Below are 19,113 nucleotides of genomic sequence, written 5' to 3' on the forward strand. Positions count from 1 at the left end.
TTGTGTTTCTAAAGAATGTCTGTATCACCAACTGGGGTAAAGTCTTGTTTAGAACTATATGAAAAAAATCATAGAGATAATTTTATCAGTTTAATGTGAGTATTAGACCTTAGTATTATTCATGGACAGCATCTTATCATGGCTAAGATATTTTATTTTGAAGCTCTAGAACGGAAGTTGCTGTGATATGAGCTAGTTTGATTAGAGTTTCCTGACTGCGTGGAGCGGGCGTGGAAGGATATAAACAAACTCCGAAGTCCTGGTTCCCATGTGGACACATTTAGCTCGTGATGGATCTTCCAAGTATGCAATGGCAAGATCATGTAGCACAGAAATGGACCGGACTCGATCCTGAGCTGAAGGAACAGTTCACAGCCCTGGTTGAGATAGATGATGTTTTTAAATGCACCCTCACTCTGACAACGTGAGTAGCACACATGCAAGAGTCAAGTGCTCATCCTGCTTCAATCTGAGACACATTGTATATTTAAAAATCAATTCTCCAGGCTATTAGACATGTAAAACGTGCTGTTTGTGGCTATGCATTTGTATTTATTGACTCACTTTAACTCACTGTGTCTTACTCTTGCAGAAGCACATGGTTAAATTGAAAGTAGTTCAAGTTTCTGCAGCTTGAGCGCATGTTTTACTAATTCAGTTTTTTACAGAGAAAGCATGATCTGTAATCTGTAATCATCTTTTGTAGACAAGATGATCTGGACTTTGTGCAGTCCATCTCTGCAGGACATTCAGCCCACAAGGATCCAGAGCAGGCAGCTAAATGGAGGGAGAAGGGCAACTCCAGCTTCAAGTGCAGAGACTACACTGCAGCTGCTCTGCACTACTCACAGGTGAAGTGAAGAAACCTATAATAATAATAATAATAATAATAATAATAATAAATAAAAGATAAAGTTTATTTATAAAGCACTTTCAAAACAGACGTTACAAAGTGCTTTACATCATAAAAAAAAACCCCTCAACAATAATGAAAAAGGCAAGAAAGGGTGTTACACCAATGTGACATACAGCAAGGTAATCCCCTTGTACACAACAAATTAGACCACCTAAACAGAACATCAACAAACGAAACAAGACAGATTAATCAAGCATACAGATAAACAGATTCAAAGTTTTGCACTGACAATAAAAAAATCAATAAACTTTTTATCATACTCCACCCTTTCTATTGTTCATCCCAAAATGCAGTACCTCAACCGGGGTGCATAGCATGAGATAAAAAGAACAACTTAAAGGAACAGTTGAGGAAAAGCGTAAAAGAGAAACTACTAAAAGCAATTAAATCAATTAAAAATCAATAAAACAAATAAATGCAAGGGGTGAATAAAAGAAAACCATTAATACAAGTAAATTCAAAATAAATAACCTATCTGCTTTCATAATTACACACGGAACCCACTCTACTCTTTGTTAGAGTCCCCCATCCAATCAAATACATAATGTCTATTACTCTTGATTATGAATGTAAAAGTAAACTAACATCTCGGATATTCAATAGATGAAGTTTCATTGAGCCATAGTTTTTTATTGTAGAAAAAAATCTGATTAAAATATTAAAAGTGTATTTTTAAAATTGGCTGAAATTGTGAGACCATGTGGACCTCTCATGTGTATACTGGCATCATTGTAGATTTCTTTTTTTACATGAAAACCTTCTTATAATGCAGAAACAATGATTTGTATGCTTTAAAAATTATGTCATCTTATTTTTTATTCAGTCAAGGGCTTCGGTTCTTCTATTTGAACCACTTCCAACGCTGTATGTAGAAAATGTAGCTGAGGATCACAGCTGAGACAACCGTGGTTAGTATTAAACAGGTTAAAGACGAATTAAATGTTACATATTCCTTGATTAAGACTAAGAAAGCGGGCTTCTTAGTAGCTTTGCGTAGTCATATCAATTAAAATTTTCCTGCAGTGGTCAGACTTTATAACCAGTGACAAACACTCACCCGCTGTTAAGTGTGCTGCGACCTCTATTATCTACATTTGTAATTCATTTCCCATGTAGATATATTGTAAATATACTTTTGTTATATTTTATGCTTATTTCGGTACATATTTTTCATAGGGTACAGTAATATACTTTTAATTACTTATATTTAATACTTATTATGTATGCTATTATTGTTTGCACTATCCATTTTGCTGCTATAATCCTGCAAATTTCCCCGTTGTGGGACAAATTAAGGATTATCTTATATTATCTTAAAACCGTCTAACTACATAGACACAGTCTGTATTCACTGAAGCATAATAAAGTTGTTCATCAGTTTAATATGTTGTATTATGTCATTATTTAAATGTGTTTTTGCCCTCACATTGTGTTGAACTTGCTCCAGACTCTAATATCTCCCAGAAACAGGTCCAGAGTCAGATTCACTTTGAATGTAAATCAGTTCTTTGTATGAAACTGTTTTCTTTTTAAGAATATTAGTTGAAACTAGCTTCTTGGATGATTACCAGTATAAGTCTCAAACATGGCATGCCTCCCAGTCCTGATTAATATGCATCAACATCAAACTTCTCTATCTCTGTCATGACAGGGCATATGCTGTGCCTCCCAAAGTTCGGAGCAGCTGTCTCTGTGCTATGCCAACCGCTCCGCTGCGCTCTACCATCTGCAGCACTACCAGGTGAGCTGGCTCCATCTTCAACAATTAAATAATGAGGTAGTGTTGTTCTTGTGGTGTCATTAAAACCTGTTCAAACCGGCTTCGCTGCTTATTTGTTGACGGCAAATGGGCCTGCAGATGTTGAGCAGACTGTGTCATCATTGTGCGATCAGTTTTGAACAGCATCTGACGGCTGGGGGAAATTGTCATGATTTTTTTTATGATTCTATGTAAACAGTGGCCTCACATCCGTATGCTGTGCAGACCAGACTCCTATCAAATAACAGACAATTTACCAGAACACATAAAGACATGATATGATGTAATAATGTCTCATTATCACAGTCAATTTGCCCTTTTCACACGTACACTACCAGTCAAAAGTTTGGAGACACCTTCTCATTCATTTCTTTTCATTTATTTTAATTATTTTCAACATTGTAGATTAATTTTGAAGACATCAAAACTGTGAAATAATCTGGTTTTGCCATAATATGGATTACAACAGTAGTCAAATATTGTGTACTATTTACCATTGTGTACTAACCCTATCTCTGAACAACACAACTGATGGTCTCAAACACATTAAGAAGGCAAGTCATTCAATATATATTTTTTCACTTTTATTCTGGTCCTTTCTCTTGGATTATGTGGCTGTTTTTAAAGAAAGGCCAGTTAGAATTGAGATATTTGGATGTATATTTTCATTTTCATAAAGGTAAATTCTCAATAGATGTTTTAACGACATCCTATTATCAGTCACTCCATCTTATCAATTGATACGAAGGTTGTTGTTTTTTTTGTTGTTGTTTTTTTTACTTAAAGGTGACATATCACGCTTTTTTCATCAATATATATTGGTCTAAGAGGTCCCCAAAACATGTCTTTAAAGTTTATGCTCAAAAAAACACTTTGAAATCAGATTTTGGTCTGCCTGAAAAACCCTCTTCTTCATTCCTCATCAGAACACTCTGTTTTCTCTCTGACCACGCCCCCTCAGGAAGTGGGTGTGGCCTCGGCTCTCCAGCACGTTGATCTAATGTTTACATGTTGGCTGAATATACACGGCTGCTCAGAGATCGCGTTACTTCAACCCTCTGAATCTGATCCAGAATCTGATCCTGAGGGAGAGGCGCCTGTAGCAGGACCTTTCTGAAGGATTGGTCACAGATTTAGTGTTTCTTGTTGTTTTATTTATCAGTATGTAGACGTGTGTCTTGGTACACAGCTACGAACATGTAGCTATGTGGCTATGCTAACTAGCGCTAGCACTTATCCATGATAAATAAAAATCATCCACTAGATCTTCAAATCTGCAGACGTGGGGAGTAAAACCGACCTCTACCAGAAAGGCAGCAGGACCTTTTATGAAGGATTGGTCACAGATTTAGTGTTTCTTGTTGTTTTATTTGTCAGTATGTCGACGTGTGTCTTGGTACACAGCTACAGCTACAGCTACAGCTACAGCTATGAACATATAGCTATGTGGCTATGCTAATTAGCGCTAGCACTTATCCATGACAAATAAAAATCATCCACTAGATCTTCAAATCTGCAGACGTGGGGAGTAAAACCGACCTTTGTGTTTATTAAGACAGCCTACAACTAGCATGCCTCCCTCCTAAGCTCCTTGTTAGCACACATTTGTGCAGGTAATGAAAAACGGGGGAGGGATTCAGTATTATTTTATACAGTCTATGGGCTGAACAAGCTCCGAGCTCTGACTCCGTGACAGACCGGATATTGTTGTTACGTAACAAAAACACTGAAAACTGAAACGGCTCGTTTCACACACATTTACAGAAAGGTGTAGAAATCAAAACAGGGGCAGAATGGATTTTTTTCATTCTCAGGGGGTTTGTAGACATGCCAGGGACACATATTTCAGGTAGAGAACCATTAAAAAGTCAATTTTGCATGATATGTCACCTTTAAAGCTGCTGTGAGGAACTTTTGTTTTGTATCGATTCTGGCGCCCCCTTGTGGACAAAGCGATACCTCTTATCTCTTGTCCTAAACATGCAAAAGTAGTGTTTTCAACAAAAGCCTCATCCTGTTGTCTTTTAACAGTCAACTTTATCAAGCAATGTGATTCTTTTCCATGAAAACAGTCAAATAAAGGCTGTTTCTGAAGCAAGATGTCCATCATCTGGTCTGACACCTACCCCCTCAGGGCGGTTTCAGGCATTAAAAATGACAGCAGAGAAGGTGTCAGTGTTGCTGCTGATGGTCTTGTTTGCTATTGAAGGTCATAAAGAGGCATCAGTATCATTTTCAGTCTGTTTCTCAGCCAGTTCAAAACTCCTCACAGGGCCTTTAATACATATTTTGTTTCACTAAAAAAGAAAGAAAATTTCATGTTTTTAAGATCAGAATCAGAATTTGAAGCCTTTATTGTCATTGTAGCTACAACGAAATTAATGTTTACACTCAAATCCGATGTGCACTCACTCACTCAAGGACAAAAACAATACACACATTCAGTCATTCAATACCGACAGGACATTCCATAAAACCATTTAAAAAGTAAAGTGTTGCAGTGTAATAAAGAAAGAAAATGTCATGTTTTTAAGATGTATTGAAAAGTGTTATAATGCCAAGATATCTCAATAAAAAGAGAATTACCCAAAAAAGAAGGCAAGTCATTCTACCAATGAACTCTTGACAAGGCTCTTGTTAATTAGAAACCATTCCAGGAGACCACTTCATGAAGCAGACTGAGAGAATACCAAGAGTGTGCAAAGCTGTCATGAAGGAAAAAGGGGGCTACTTTACAGAATCTAAAATATAAAACATATTCTGCTTTGTTTAACACTTTTATGTTCATTACATAATTCCATATATGTTCTTTCATAGTTTTGATGTCTTCAGTGTTAATCTACAGTGTTTCAAATAATTAAAATAAATACAAACCCTTGAATGAGAAGGTGTTTCCAAACTTTTGACTGGTAGTGTATCTCTACTGTACCAGCCACCACAGACGTTTAGCTTTGACCTCAATCTGTCTGCAGAAGCCTTCACCCTGCGGACATGTTCATCCTTTTCATTAAGCCTTTCTAACTTCTTATAGGAACCCCTGAAACATCATTGAGAGATTATCATAGATGATACTCTAGTAAGACAACATCAGTCTGTTCAGAGTGATTATCTAAGCAACATTGTTTTAATGCAAAGAAGCTTACGTTCTATACAGGACCGAGGAACTTTTAAAGACTGGTAAGAATCTAATCTTGGATTTCATCTGCTGCTTTTCTCTCCTCAGGAATCACTTGAAGACATAGACAGAGCTATAAAAAACAACTACCCCAGTCGTCTACTTCACAAACTAGAAGAGCGTCGCACCCTGTGCCTCAAGCACCTCTCTGTGGGTCAAAAGGTAAACAAGGATCCTCACTATCCTGCCTCAGAGAATCAGAAGAATCCAGACAGACAAACCAATGCATCTGTTGGACCCCTGATACCAGGGATTAGTCCTCAAGCTGCCGTTAGTTTCAGCTCAGAGAAAGGGCGACACCTGGTGGCCACAGAGAGAATCGCAGCTGGAGAGGTGCTCCTACATGACAGGCCGTACAGCTGCGTCCTCATACCGGGGATGGAGGAGGTGAAAGGGAGGGGAAGAAAGCAGGACACGCAGGGAGGAGTGTTGTTTGGAACAGAACACAGGCGCTGTCACAGGTGTTTGACGGTGACGTTGTGTGCCGTGCCGTGTGACGGGTGTAGTTACAGCCGATACTGCTCCACTTCCTGTCAGAGAGACGCCTGGGAGGAGCATCACCGCTGGGAGTGTTCGCTGGGAGCAGATCTTGCGGTGATGGGTGTGATGTCACAGCTGGCTCTGAGAGTCACTCTGAAGGCGGGGTTGAAAAATGTCCAAATGGCAAGTGAACCAATCAGAGACGAGCATGCAAAGCCACAGCCAAGCCGTGTCAATCACCATGGCCCTTCTTCTTCACACTACGGTGACTCTTACCTGAGTGTGTTTCATCTGCTGCACCACCTGAATCGCCACAGCCCCAGTGTGCGTTTCCTGTGTGCAGTTACCGCAGCAACACTGTACCTGGAGCTAAGTAAGGCAGGACCTCCACCTGCATCCTGGCACCTGCGTAGACCCTCAGAGGAAAACAGCCAAACATCAAATGAGAAGGGGGACGGAGAAGGTTGGAGTGCAGAGCTGTGGATGCTGGGAAGTGCAGTGTTGAGGCACATCCTGCAGCTGAGGTGTAACGCGCAGGCCGTCTGCACGCTGCAAGATACAGGTGGATCTCATACAGACACATACATTGTGTGCTCCTGTGATGTTTTAAGGTGTTGCTTCCTCAGCTGTGAATGTCAAGTCGCTACATAACCTTCCACCTTCTGCTCGTTGCATCTCACAGGATCAGCGACGTCTGCGGTGCAGTCGAGCAGAGAAATCCGGATTGCCACAGCGATATTCCCAACTCTCAGTCTCCTGAATCACTCATGCTGTCCCAACACCAGCCTGGTGTTCAAGACTGGGACCAGTACTGATCCCTCTGAGGCAGAGCTGTCTGCAGATCAGAGCAAGAGAGAAGCTGGGTACAGAAGCAGCTCATGTGGGGTCACTGTGACTGTCAGAGCGGCTGGAGTGATCAGTGCTGGAGGAGAGATCCTTCACTGCTACGGTGAGATAATGGGGTTAATGAGTGTGAAAATAGAACCTTACCTGAAACACTAAGCACCAATAGAAACCACGAAAACATCTGTTTTGACATCAGAAATCTGGGAAATAGAAGACATGTATATATTTGGTGCCACCTTACCTCAGTGGAGCATTTCCAGCACCCTGCATTGACTGCTATTTCGTCTCATGAGTTAAATGTATGCTGCTTTTCTGTCATCATCCCTCCCTCCATCCATCAGGTCCTCACAGCAGTAGGATGGCGACCAAAGACCGCCAGCGCCTCCTGCAGGAACAGTACTACTTCCTATGTCAGTGTGAGGCCTGCACTCTGCAGCAGGAAGAGGGAGAGGGAGAGGAGGAGGGTACGGAGGGCAGACAGCAGCGATCAGGACTCCTGTGTGGCAAGTGCAAAGGATCCCTCAAAGTGAGTGTACTGGTACTAATTGCTCTTTATAGATGAGCCTTCCCACAGTTGATACCTCCTTGTTAAAGCTCCTGTGAGAAGTTTTTAAGTGGCTGGGAATCAGATCCAAATTGATACGGATGTCTCTAAATGACTTACAACAGCAAACCAGACCACCAGCGACATGATTGACAACTTCCATATGGTTATTTATGATGCCTGAAACCATGGCGAGGGGGGAGGCGTCAGACCAGGCGAAGACAGCCTCCTGAAAAAACAGCATCATTCAACATTTTCAACAGTAAATACTCACAAGGAGGGAAATATTTGACTGTTAAAAGAGAGCAACATGAGATTTTTGTTCCCTCACTCAGTGTCAAACAGCAGAGCCTCTGAAACAGAAGCTGAAGCCAGCATGTCGGAGTCTGGTGGTGTTCAACGATAAAGCTGCTGTTGTTGAGTTAAATGAAGTTCAGAATGTGACATTTTTAAAAGCGCAGTCAATAAGTGTAACTTCTTGTAAAGATCAGACGCTGTGTTCCTGCTGGTTTCTCTCCTCTGACACTCTCCACGGCTCATCATGTTCTTACAAAGAGAGACTGCAGAGTTTTTAATAACACACAGAGCTCTGCCATCAAACAGCACACAGCTCTAATGATGCATGGGAAAAAGAGACACTTTGTCAGTGTTATTACGCTGCCACACACTGTGGACTATAGTTGGGCATAAGTTATGTATATGCCCAACAAAAACATCAGCATGTGTCAGCTTTTTAGAGGCATTTTTTGATACGTCAGGAAAACACTGGCTAAATCGTCAAGGTGTGACAGGGCCATTAGCATGTACAAGGCACGATCAGAAAAGTTACAAGATGTGTATGACTGCATATAGGGGGCGGCAAAGAAAACACACTGAAAGTTCCTCACGGGAGCTTTAATCGACTGTGACACTTCCCATGATTTTCAGAAAAGCACAGAGGACAAAAGAAAAGGATTTGTCTGCTCTCAGTCATCATGTGGTCATCACATATCTCTGTCTGAAGTGAGCGGCAGGCTGCAGGAGATCAGGCTCCACCTGGAGAAAGCTGGAGACCTTATGGAGAGAGACATTCCAGGTATCTATTCTACATAAACACTAATTAAGACTTTAATTGCTTTTTTTTATTTATGTGCCTTGCCGGGAGTCTGCAAAATTTCGTTATGCCTGCATAATGACGATAAAGAAACTTGAATCTTGAATCTTTAACTATTATTTAACTACTATGTTACAGCCCTTGGTAAATGATGAGACGTTGAGGTCGACAGGTGCAATATATTTATTTGTCTCCAGCACGCACCGTGAAACTAAAAGCAAACAAAGAACATTTTAATTCATAAATCATCCCACACCATTACGTTTCTCGTATAAAAATAGATTCACTGTGATTTAAAAACAGACATACCTCGCTTCACCTACCAAGGGTGCAAAACATTTAAGCTTGGAGAACCATCTCGACCATGGATCACTACGAGGCCTCCCCGACTGCACACACGCCACTCGCACAGATCCCTGCCGCTGCTCTGCCCGATCACAGCTGCTGCTCCACTGCTGATCAGCTGTGATCAGCTGTGATCAGCTGTGATCCTCCGATCAGCTGATTGCGCAGAGATGCCGCCGTGCATTTAAACTCTCTGAGCAGTTCCGGGGTACCCGCTTCCAACCCGGAACATTTAACATTTAATTTTAACTTAATTTAATTGCCGTTTCTGGCCACTTACATACTATTTTTATAATATAAAAACTACCTCTGCTACTCACCACTGCACTTTATCATATTATTTTAGCCTGTACATATTAGTCTTGCCTATTTGTTGTTCTTTTGTATTTATAGCTGATGTTATTGGTATTATTTTACTTTATTTTTATTTGTAGGTCTTATTCTTATGCCTTGTACAAAGAGAGCACAGTTTACCAAAGTCAAATTCCTTGTGTGTTCAAGCATACCTGGCCAATAAAGCTGATTCTGATTCTGATTCTGATCTTAAATCTAATATAACATTTAATCATGCAGTAATGTGTCATGCTACATCTCCATGTTCTTCTGCCCTGCCTCGTCCCTCAGATGAGGCTCTGAGGCTGCTGAAAAGGACCTGCAGTCAGTCTGGACTCATCCTTGCAGAGACACACCCTCTACAGGGGGAGCTAGAGGATGCTACAGCCAGAGCTTATGCCACGATGGGTGAGAACAACAATGCCACTCAATATTTTCTAATATGTCACAATGATAAAAATGCATTTCTACCTTTGCTGAAGGAAAAATAATCAATTTGCAGACTTGTGTCTGCTGACATTTAAAGTAGAAGTAGTTTAGAGACAAAGTGGAAAAATAAAGATCAATAAAGTTATATTACTTACAATTTGTGAGACTATAACCTGCCCTGCTTCAGGTGGCTTTTTGGATGATAGATTCTACTCTTCTTATTTCTTTAAAAAAAAACAAGACTGACTTGATTTTATTTCATCATATTGGATATTAAGCTTCTGATAGATTCGTTGTACATCTTGACTGCTGGGACCTGGAAAGGTTCGGTGCAAAGAATGGGTCGCTGAAATCTGCAACTCAAGCCATAAAAATAATGACAGACCATCAGACACCCTGGAGTGTCAAATAAATCATCATAACCTTTTGCTCCCCAGTCCTCTTATTGCTTTGTTCCTTTCTGCTGATCCTGCAGGTGACTGGAAGAGAGCGGCCTTCCATCTGGAGCGAAGTGCGACGGCCATTAGCTCGCAGTATGGAGAGGACAGCATTGAACTGGGTCGACAGCTCTTTAAATTAACTCAGCTGCACTTCAACGGGTGAGTTGTTGTTATACAGATAGTTGAAAAAAAAAAAAAGTAAGGGCACGTTGTTTTCAATATTCCAAGTCCGAGTCTGTCATCATTTTGACTGACACTATAAAGAGAAAATAACGGCTGTGTGTGTTTCTCCCCTCGTCCTCTCAGTGGAGCCCGAGGGCCGGCGCTCTCCGTCATCCCCAAGGTCAGGCGGCTCCTCTGCCTTCACTGTGGCCCTCAATGTTCTGAATTACAGGAGCTGCGAGATATGGAGGACTGTTTACGAGGATAGATGAGAGAAGAGAGAAGTATAATCCTCACAGTGTAACTCTGTTTTTACTGAAGTGATTAAAATCTGTGAGATTTCAAAGTCTTCTTGATGCGTCATCCAGTCCCGCAGAGCTACCAAGTGGTCACAGGTTTTAACGCAGCTGACTGTGACTCTCTGACCTCTTGGTGTCAGAATGTATCCATCAATAATTTCAATTTCATGCTTCAGTTACAGTCTCGCCATGTGAGTCAACTTACCCACCAGGTGCTTCCAGGTTGAGTGTACCCCTCCAAATAAAACAGAATTAGGGGTATACGTGTGTGCGTTCTTTACGAGTGTGATTAGGAATTGATTTACTCTGTAGTGAGTTAATCAAGCCATCCATAAAATCTGCAGATAGCCTCACCTACTACACACACATACAGGTATCCCTCTCTGACCTTTAGGTGGCAGCAGTTATCCACTGACAAATTCAATTTCATGCTCGGATGGCAGAAAAGCAAGATGTAGCTCTGACTCTTGAACCTACAGTCCATTCCCAACAAGACCTACCTTCAACTTTTAATTCTTTGTGAAGCTACGTTATGTAAGGTTTGGATGTGTTTCCCCTCTCAACATCAAGTCAATTAGAATCCCAGGAATAAGTCCTACAAGAGTAAGACAATAAGAAGTCACTGCAGCATGAGTTCTGCTGTCGAGAGGGTCATTGGTTTTCAATGGATGAGCGGGACAGCTCCTGTTGAGCAAAAACAACAACATCTCAAACCACAGCTGGAGCTCCTGAGGCATCTGACAGTAAGACATCACCGGTATCTGGAGGGCAGCCAATCCCACAGACGAGGATGGGTACTTATATGGAGTCAAGGTCAAGGCAAAAAAAAAAAACCTCACAGAGGCAGCTGGTGAAATCAGCCGAGGAGTTGAGTGATGGTGACTCAAAAAGCCCACGAGCAGGTTCCTGCTGATTACTGCTGTGATGAGGTGTCTGCAGGTAAGCGACCAAATAAGGTAAAAACATTCATGAACAGCTCAGGGTCAACTGGGGTCAACTTTGAGTCATAAGAATAAAGCTCTTAAAGAAAAAGAAGGGTCCTTGGGTACAACAAAAAATCTATGCAATCTTCTTATCTGCAGTCATTTGTGACGCATTTAAGAACACGAAGACATTAAATACTTTGCATTATGTTTGAATCATGGCTTAGAATGTTGATTATTTTAATAATATAACTTGTTTTTTTAACACACCACTTATCATTACAGAACAAGAAGTGCAAATACTAAAAAAAGACAGTGAGAGTCAAGTTAGCAAGCAGGAGAAATTTAGTTTTATCTTGAGGTAATTTTCATTTTACATTATGATTTGTCCTCATGTCTAATACTGGAGCAGGATTAGCAAAAAGAAACATTGTCTGCTAATGCTTTGCTGTTGACAGAAAAACTCTACAACCAGGGCTTTGCTCAGTAAAAGAGCAAAATAGTAATGAACAGGATTGACTGTTCATGCCAGCGTGTGGATGCTTCACTGCTCTTTAAGGGCCCTTCCGAAGGACCCAGCCTTCGTAGCCTGCATAGACAGATCAGGATGAACTGAATTGAGAAGGTCTGATCTCCAGAGGATTCTCTGTTTAAGTCACCAACTGTTCATTTTGTGCCCTGACCCTGTCACATAGCAATGGGGAGGTAGCTGGCTAATGTGGCTAACAACCTGGCACAGCTAGCATCACGTGGCTGATACATGCTCTACTGACATTTTGAAGATAAGTTCAAGTTTATATGTGTTTGTCCTTTATATCATGTGTACAGCTTATCATTGAGCTAAAACCCACTGTCAGAATACACAGCTATTTAATTTGAATTGGCGCAAAAAGAATTATGGGATATGTTGGGCCACAAAGGATGCTCCTGATGCTCACATTTGGAGGAGCCTTCAAAATGCCAGGGTGACGCATTCAGTCTTCAAATGAAGCACCTGGATTGAGCACACCCCTCTCTTATTATTGTAAGTCAGATTTTTCTGAAAGCTTTGAGTTCACGAGTTGTGATGTGTCTGATAACATTTTCAGAAATGGCGGACCCCATTGACCTCCAATTTCACGTAAATATATTGCATTATTATGTGACTGACAGGGTGCGTAGTTAGAGGAGATAAGTTAGCTGAAGTTAGCCAGGAGCTATGGCACATGTTAATCTAGATCGTTAACTTTCTCTATTTATTAGACCTTTATTTTACCAGGTAAAATGTTTGAGAACCAGTTCTCATTTACAAACATGACCTGACCAAGAGGCGCCAACAGGAACACATACACACACATGGACATATAAACATAAAATCTCTATCTTTTTGTTCCTCTGCGTTGGTTTTCTGTACAAAGATAAAATTTCAACGTAGAAAATTAATACCACTTAAAGACAAACCCTTTCATGCATGTGACTTCAAGAGTTCCATTTGGAGGAAGCATATGATGGGTATTAAAACAGTACGTCTCGTCACCTTCTGTGAGCTAACTTACGGTAACAAATTAGAGTCTATAAAGTTTTTTTGTTGTTATGTTGCAGTTAAAAATTGTACGTAGCTACAGATCAACATAAAAAAAAAAAACTTTTAAATTTACATCCCGCAAAATATGTTCTTGAATAAAGAGAAGTAGTGCTACAAAAATCTGTATTACATTAAAGCTGGGGTTGGTAGTCTCGGAAAACTAGCATGAATTTGAATGTAGCATTTCCTCATGACTCTGTCTAACCCCTCCCCTCCTCCCTCGGAGCTCCTCCAAAACGACGCCTCCCCGCTCACATGCACGAGCGCCGCTGATTCTCGACCATATGATCGTGACTGATTCAAAACCGGTCCTCACCAAAACATTATCATAGTGAAAGTTAAAAACACAAACAAACATGGCTGCTGTTAGCACTTACAACTGTCATGCTAGCATTATCCAGTTGTACTGGTGACACGATAGCAGGAGAAAAGTTATAACACATATATAATACTGTAACAGCTCTACTGTTTGTTAAACGTGTTCAGTGTAGATGTTCTTAATTCCTACAGTGTTGACGGTCAGTGAAGGCATCAGGAGAGGTGTAGAGTGTGTGAGTGGGAGAGAGGAGAGGAGAAGTTCTTCATTCATTCAAACATTGATTGTTGCTTTGTTGGTTGGCGTGATCACGGCCGACAGTGACCGGTTATTAAAACTCAACGTGTTCACGAATCGGCTCGTCATCACTACAGCGTCCGGACGGACGCTACAATAAATATATATTTTCTGTAGGACTTACTGAACGTCATTAATTATTCTGCTTGTTGGTGAGAGCTTTTTAGACTCTGATCCGGACTACAGTCCTGATCAAAGCACCTCATCAGGTCAGAGGGGACAGGCCCGAGGACGAGCGAGAGGGGCAGTCAGTAGAGTCAGGGGAAGTAAAGGCAGGAGATGGGGACTCGGAGGAGTGCAGGCCGGGGAAATGTACACGCAGGAGGCGGGCAGAACGGCTGGACGGGATTTGATTGGTTTAAAATTTGGGGAGCCAAAAATCGGTGATTGGTTAGTGTTTTCCCAGGTTTACTCTGGCTGTAGATAGCAGCTTTTTTTCACTCCTTTTTAGGAACACATCATGTATTGATTACCATCAGGACATAAAGATAATTTTAACCAGTATGACAAAAAGTGTATCTAAATCTGATTACCAACCCCAGCTGTAATTGCTTTCATAACAAATGTACCGTTGTCAGTGCCACATCTTTACAACAGTGAGTGATGGAGCTCAAAGCGTTGGAACTAGCTGGTTTTAGATATGTTAAACTACCTGTTCATTTCCAACCACTTCATTGTCAGGTTATTCTTTGGTGTGTTCAGACAAGCTGAGCTACATGATCTTTAAAGAACACACTTTCCTCTGCTTGACTTTAATATAAATGTAATCTGAAGTTTGAACCAAAAGGTTCTCATGTTTTAAGTTAGATAATCTGACTGAATCATACTCATGCTCAAACTGTGGCCCCTCCACTAATAATACCTTTTTAATTCATACTAACTTGACATTGTAATTTCCCTCCTTTCTCAAATCCTTTTTTTTAAATCACCAGCATGTCCAATTATTTATCGCTTGCCCTCTAATGACCCACTGTATATCAACATAATGTTAACATGGCCTGTCAGGTAATGTCCTCCTGCAGTCAGAGAGTCACTTACGCAGCTTAAAAACTGCAGATGTAGAGTCTGAGATAACATTGCTTACATAGAAATAGACTGCCTAACACCTGCTAATGTAGTGCTGGCATAGGCACAGTTGTCATGATGATAATAGAGCTGATGACACTAAAGTAATAGGTTCATATTTGTCTCTTAAACACTGATTGGGTACTAATAAGAGAGTGAGAAGCTACATTTTCACGGGTCTTTGTAGCCATAAAACTGCATCATCAATCAGCTCAGGTTTCAGCTCAGGTTGTAATATTTGTCCCAGCACTCCTAACAGGAACTGTGTACATTTATAGACCTTAAATCAAGCTTCGCACCTGTTTTATTTTTTTTGCTTGTTTGCTTTTTCCTCTGGTTTTGTAAGCGGGGCCATGTGTGCTATTACATCAATCAGGGAGCTCAGGGAGGAAATGTGAGCTTACCTTTTAAAGCAAAAAAACACTGAGACTCAAATATTATGTGAGACAGGGAGGGAAAAAGAGGAATGATGAAAGAGAAACACCGCCAGCATGAATAAGTCTGCAGATATCTCCTCCCTGCTGCAGTATCAGATCACAGGGTTTCCACATTTGACTGTCCGGTGCCATTTGAGGCCATTTCCAGGCACTGTGATCTCGGGCTTATCAGATGTCGAGGTATACATAATGCAATCAAAATCGTCCAGACCACAAACAAAAAGCTGTCGTGTGTGTATTCTGTAACAAGGCCTGCGTCAATATCTGTAACACAGACCGACAGAGTTACAAACAGCTGAGTTTTGCCTGACTCAACGTGTCTCCTGTAAGCTGCTGGTCCTCAGCCTTACAACTGCATGAATTATACACAGGGTTGTAACCATAACAATGAACTCTGACCTTCACTGTGGAGGTGTGGCTGGTAAAGTGCAAGAATAGACCAAGACATGGGCTGTCAAGTCCTCAACCAGGACACATATGTAATACTTTGAAACACCTAAAAGTATTAATTCATAAAAACAATCATCGGCTGTCTCTGTATACAAACAAAGGCCTGATTAGATAAATCCATACAGTAGACAGAGTGAACGTTTTAACTCGTGATGCAAGATGCTGTTTGTGAGTATTATTGTGTACACAGTGTAACACTGATCTGACAATATGAATCAGATCACTAATGAGGTATCTCACATGAAACTATACAAGATACAGTTTTTACTGCTTAGAGTGGTCACAGAAAGTTCAGACAGAGACATTGTAATGGTAAAATCGTTTCCTTTGTGGTCAACTGCCCGAGACGCCCCACCTCTTGACCCCTCATCAAGACACTAGGTCCCATTGTGTTTTAAATTGTGACGTCTAGACCCTGAACCCTCCTTGATGAATAAACAATCCCATCCTGGTGCAGATACCTACAACAGACAAAGGGTGTGAAAGGGTGTGAAACACACCTTGGGGGGCGGTTCTCAGGTATAAATGTTCAAGCTTTCCCCATGTTCGAGGTCTTTTCTTCATTCCAACCGCTCGGGTGTTGACTGACCTTTTCCTTGCAAAGAAAATAAAACCTTGTCAGCCGGCAGAAGTCTCTATTTCATTATTCACCAGTAACAGGAAGTAACGGCGAAAACTTCCACAACAACACCCTTACTGTTCTGTAAATTACAGTGACAGTCAACATCCTTATATGAACAGAGTTGGAGTCCAGTACTAACGTAAACCTATATAAGAACATGTCTAACAGCCTTTGGGAGGATCCTTCATCTGGCTTCAGTCCTCCTCCTGGCATCCACGGTGCTTGTTAGATACTGGTGCTGTTATTGTAATAAACGTATTGCTATACAAGCAAACCAGTGTCACAAAGTTCCTTCAACATCTACACATCACAGGCTGTCAAGATATGACAGATTGGTGTCACGAACAGGATCAGCTGTGGCCTCCAACAGACACTTCAGCTTCAACGCATCTTTTCCACACCACTTAGAAGCCAGGTGAGTGACTTCTCATTTTTGTGGTGCTGGTTCGTGCGTGAGGGCTGTCAACATATGACACTAACTTATCAATTAATTTGGATTTCCACTGGCGCCTAAATGGAGTCCAAACAAGTTGAAAACAAAACTTACTGCGACATGAGAGTCCAAATGCTCATTGTAAAGAAACAATTCATCAGACGAATCAAATTACAAAAACAAATTGAAAACTACAACACATAATCCAGGGATTGTAGAACGGATGCAGGAAATGTAATGGTCGCCAAAGACAATAGGACTTGTCCTCTGGGGTCAAAGAATCTCTGCAAAAGATAAAATATTCCAATACCGGGACTTCCAGTGACGCCATGTTTGAGGCAACAGCGTAAAAGTCGAGCTAGTATCATTTTAAGATGGCATCGTCAAGCAGAGGCAAAGGTTGTAGTAAACAGGAGAACTTGAAGGAGAAGCAAAGCTAGATATGTGGTGCAGCTGATGCTAAACACCCATGACTCCGAGGGTCACACCCAGACCAAGTTATCCATGACTATGCTGGAATCAACAATGCAAGAACTAAAAGGAGAAATGATAACATTTGAGAAAGGGATCAGAGAGGCGGAGGACATTATGAGTGCACAGGGAGATTGACCGAACGGCTAGGTGTGAAAAATTTGAAGAACAGATCGAGGCACAATAATCTATGTAGATGCAGAGTATAATGTTGGTAGGACTCCCTTGCAGAGAATCTGTATGTTTTTCCCCTCCCCTGCTGTAGTGATGGGAAGTCCGGCTCTTTTCAGAGAGCCAGCTCATTTGACTCGGCTCCCAAAAAAGAGCCGGCTCTTTTGACTCCCAAATGGCTCTTAATTTAGGATCTTTTGTAGCCGTATATTTTACCTTAACTTTGCAAAAACTAATGGTTTGTGTTGAAAACCCTTTTACGTACACTGTTTTTATGAGAAGCCTTATAATTGACCAATTTTGTGCATTTATTCTGTTACAAAACCATTCTTACTTTTGTTTAGTATTTAAATCAAACCTTTTTATTGCACAATTTAACAAAAAACTGCAAACATATCCACAGAACAGAACCAGAACCAATCTCAAGCAAACAGAACCAGAACCAAACTCAAGCAAACAGAAACAGAACCAACTCAAGCAAACAGAACTAGAACCAAACTCAAGCAAACAGAACCAGAACCAAACTCAAGCAAACAGAACCAGAACCAAACTCAAGCAAGCAGAAACAGAACCAACTCAAGCAAACAGAACTAGAACCAAACTAAAGCAAACAGAACCAGAACCAAACTCAAGCAAACAGAACTAGAACCAAACTCAAGCAAACAGAACCAGAACCAATCTCAAGCAAACAGAACCAGAACCAAACTCAAGCAAACAGAACCAGAACCAAACTCAAGCAAACAGAAACAGAACCAAACTCAAGCAAACAGAACTAGAACCAAACTCAAGCAAACAGAACTAGAACCAATCTCAAGCAAACAGAACCAGAACCAAACTCAAGCAAACAGAAACAGAACCAAACTCAAGCAAACAGAACCAGAACCAAACTCAAGCAAACAGAACCAGAACCAACCAGAGAAAACAGAACCAGAACCAAACTTAAGCAAACAAACCAGAACCAGAACCAAACTCAAGCAAACAGAACCAGAACCAAACTCATGCAAACAGAACCAGAACCAAACTCATGCAAACAGAACCAGAACCAAACTCATGCAAACATTCTTAGTGTCCTCATAACACTAACCCTAACCCTAATTATAACCTGAACCCTAACCCTAACCCTGATCATAACCCTACCCTGCAAATATGTGAAAGGAACCATTTTTATTTTATATATTGATTCCGCTAATTAAGGCTAGTAGAAGAAGTCTCATAGCAAAAAAACACATCACATTTTTGGGGGGATTTTTGAACTTTGAAAAGGGTCAATCTGACCCTGAACATAACAGGAGGGTTAAGAGACTCAAGGATGTTTTAACAATTGGGGCAAAAAATACAAAAAAGTCAGCTAAACATGTACATCCATATTTCTGACAAACATTTGGTTTTGGTGAACACTGTTAAAAGAGTACTATCTACACCTACTCTCTATATAAAGTGTGATTACATAACATTTAAGGGATCTGTATAGAAAATGAAAGAGCATGATGTTCTTGTGCTGAAAGTACTCACTTTATACTTTTACAGCCTTCACAGTTTTTGG

General features: G+C 40.8%; 1 protein-coding gene across 1 annotated transcript; it reads left to right on the forward strand.

The window, feature by feature from the left end:
• The first annotated feature begins 199 nt into the window (after positions 1-199).
• On the forward strand, positions 200-11,082 carry smyd4 (SET and MYND domain containing 4). Its single transcript, XM_034684248.1, has 10 exons — positions 200-424; positions 707-851; positions 2,568-2,657; positions 5,899-6,892; positions 7,013-7,279; positions 7,518-7,702; positions 8,648-8,795; positions 9,783-9,899; positions 10,396-10,519; positions 10,667-11,082. The coding sequence occupies exons 1-10, from the start codon at positions 291-293 to the stop codon at positions 10,788-10,790; spliced, it is 2,328 nt and encodes a 775-aa protein (XP_034540139.1). The 5' UTR covers positions 200-290; the 3' UTR covers positions 10,791-11,082.
• Positions 11,083-19,113: the final 8,031 nt, after the last annotated feature.

The sequence above is a fragment of the Notolabrus celidotus genome, chromosome 5 (assembly GCF_009762535.1).
Source record: "Notolabrus celidotus isolate fNotCel1 chromosome 5, fNotCel1.pri, whole genome shotgun sequence".
Classification (NCBI taxonomy): domain Eukaryota; kingdom Metazoa; phylum Chordata; class Actinopteri; order Labriformes; family Labridae; genus Notolabrus; species Notolabrus celidotus.

Coding starts and splice junctions, on each gene's coding strand:
- smyd4 (XM_034684248.1), top strand. CDS start 291: ATGGATCTTCCAAGTATGCAATGGCAAGATCATGTAGCACAGAAATGG. Junction 9,900..10,395: donor CAGAGCTTATGCCACGATGG/GTGAGAACAACA, acceptor CTGATCCTGCAG/GTGACTGGAAGAGAGCGGCC. Junction 10,520..10,666: donor ACTCAGCTGCACTTCAACGG/GTGAGTTGTTGT, acceptor TCGTCCTCTCAG/TGGAGCCCGAGGGCCGGCGC.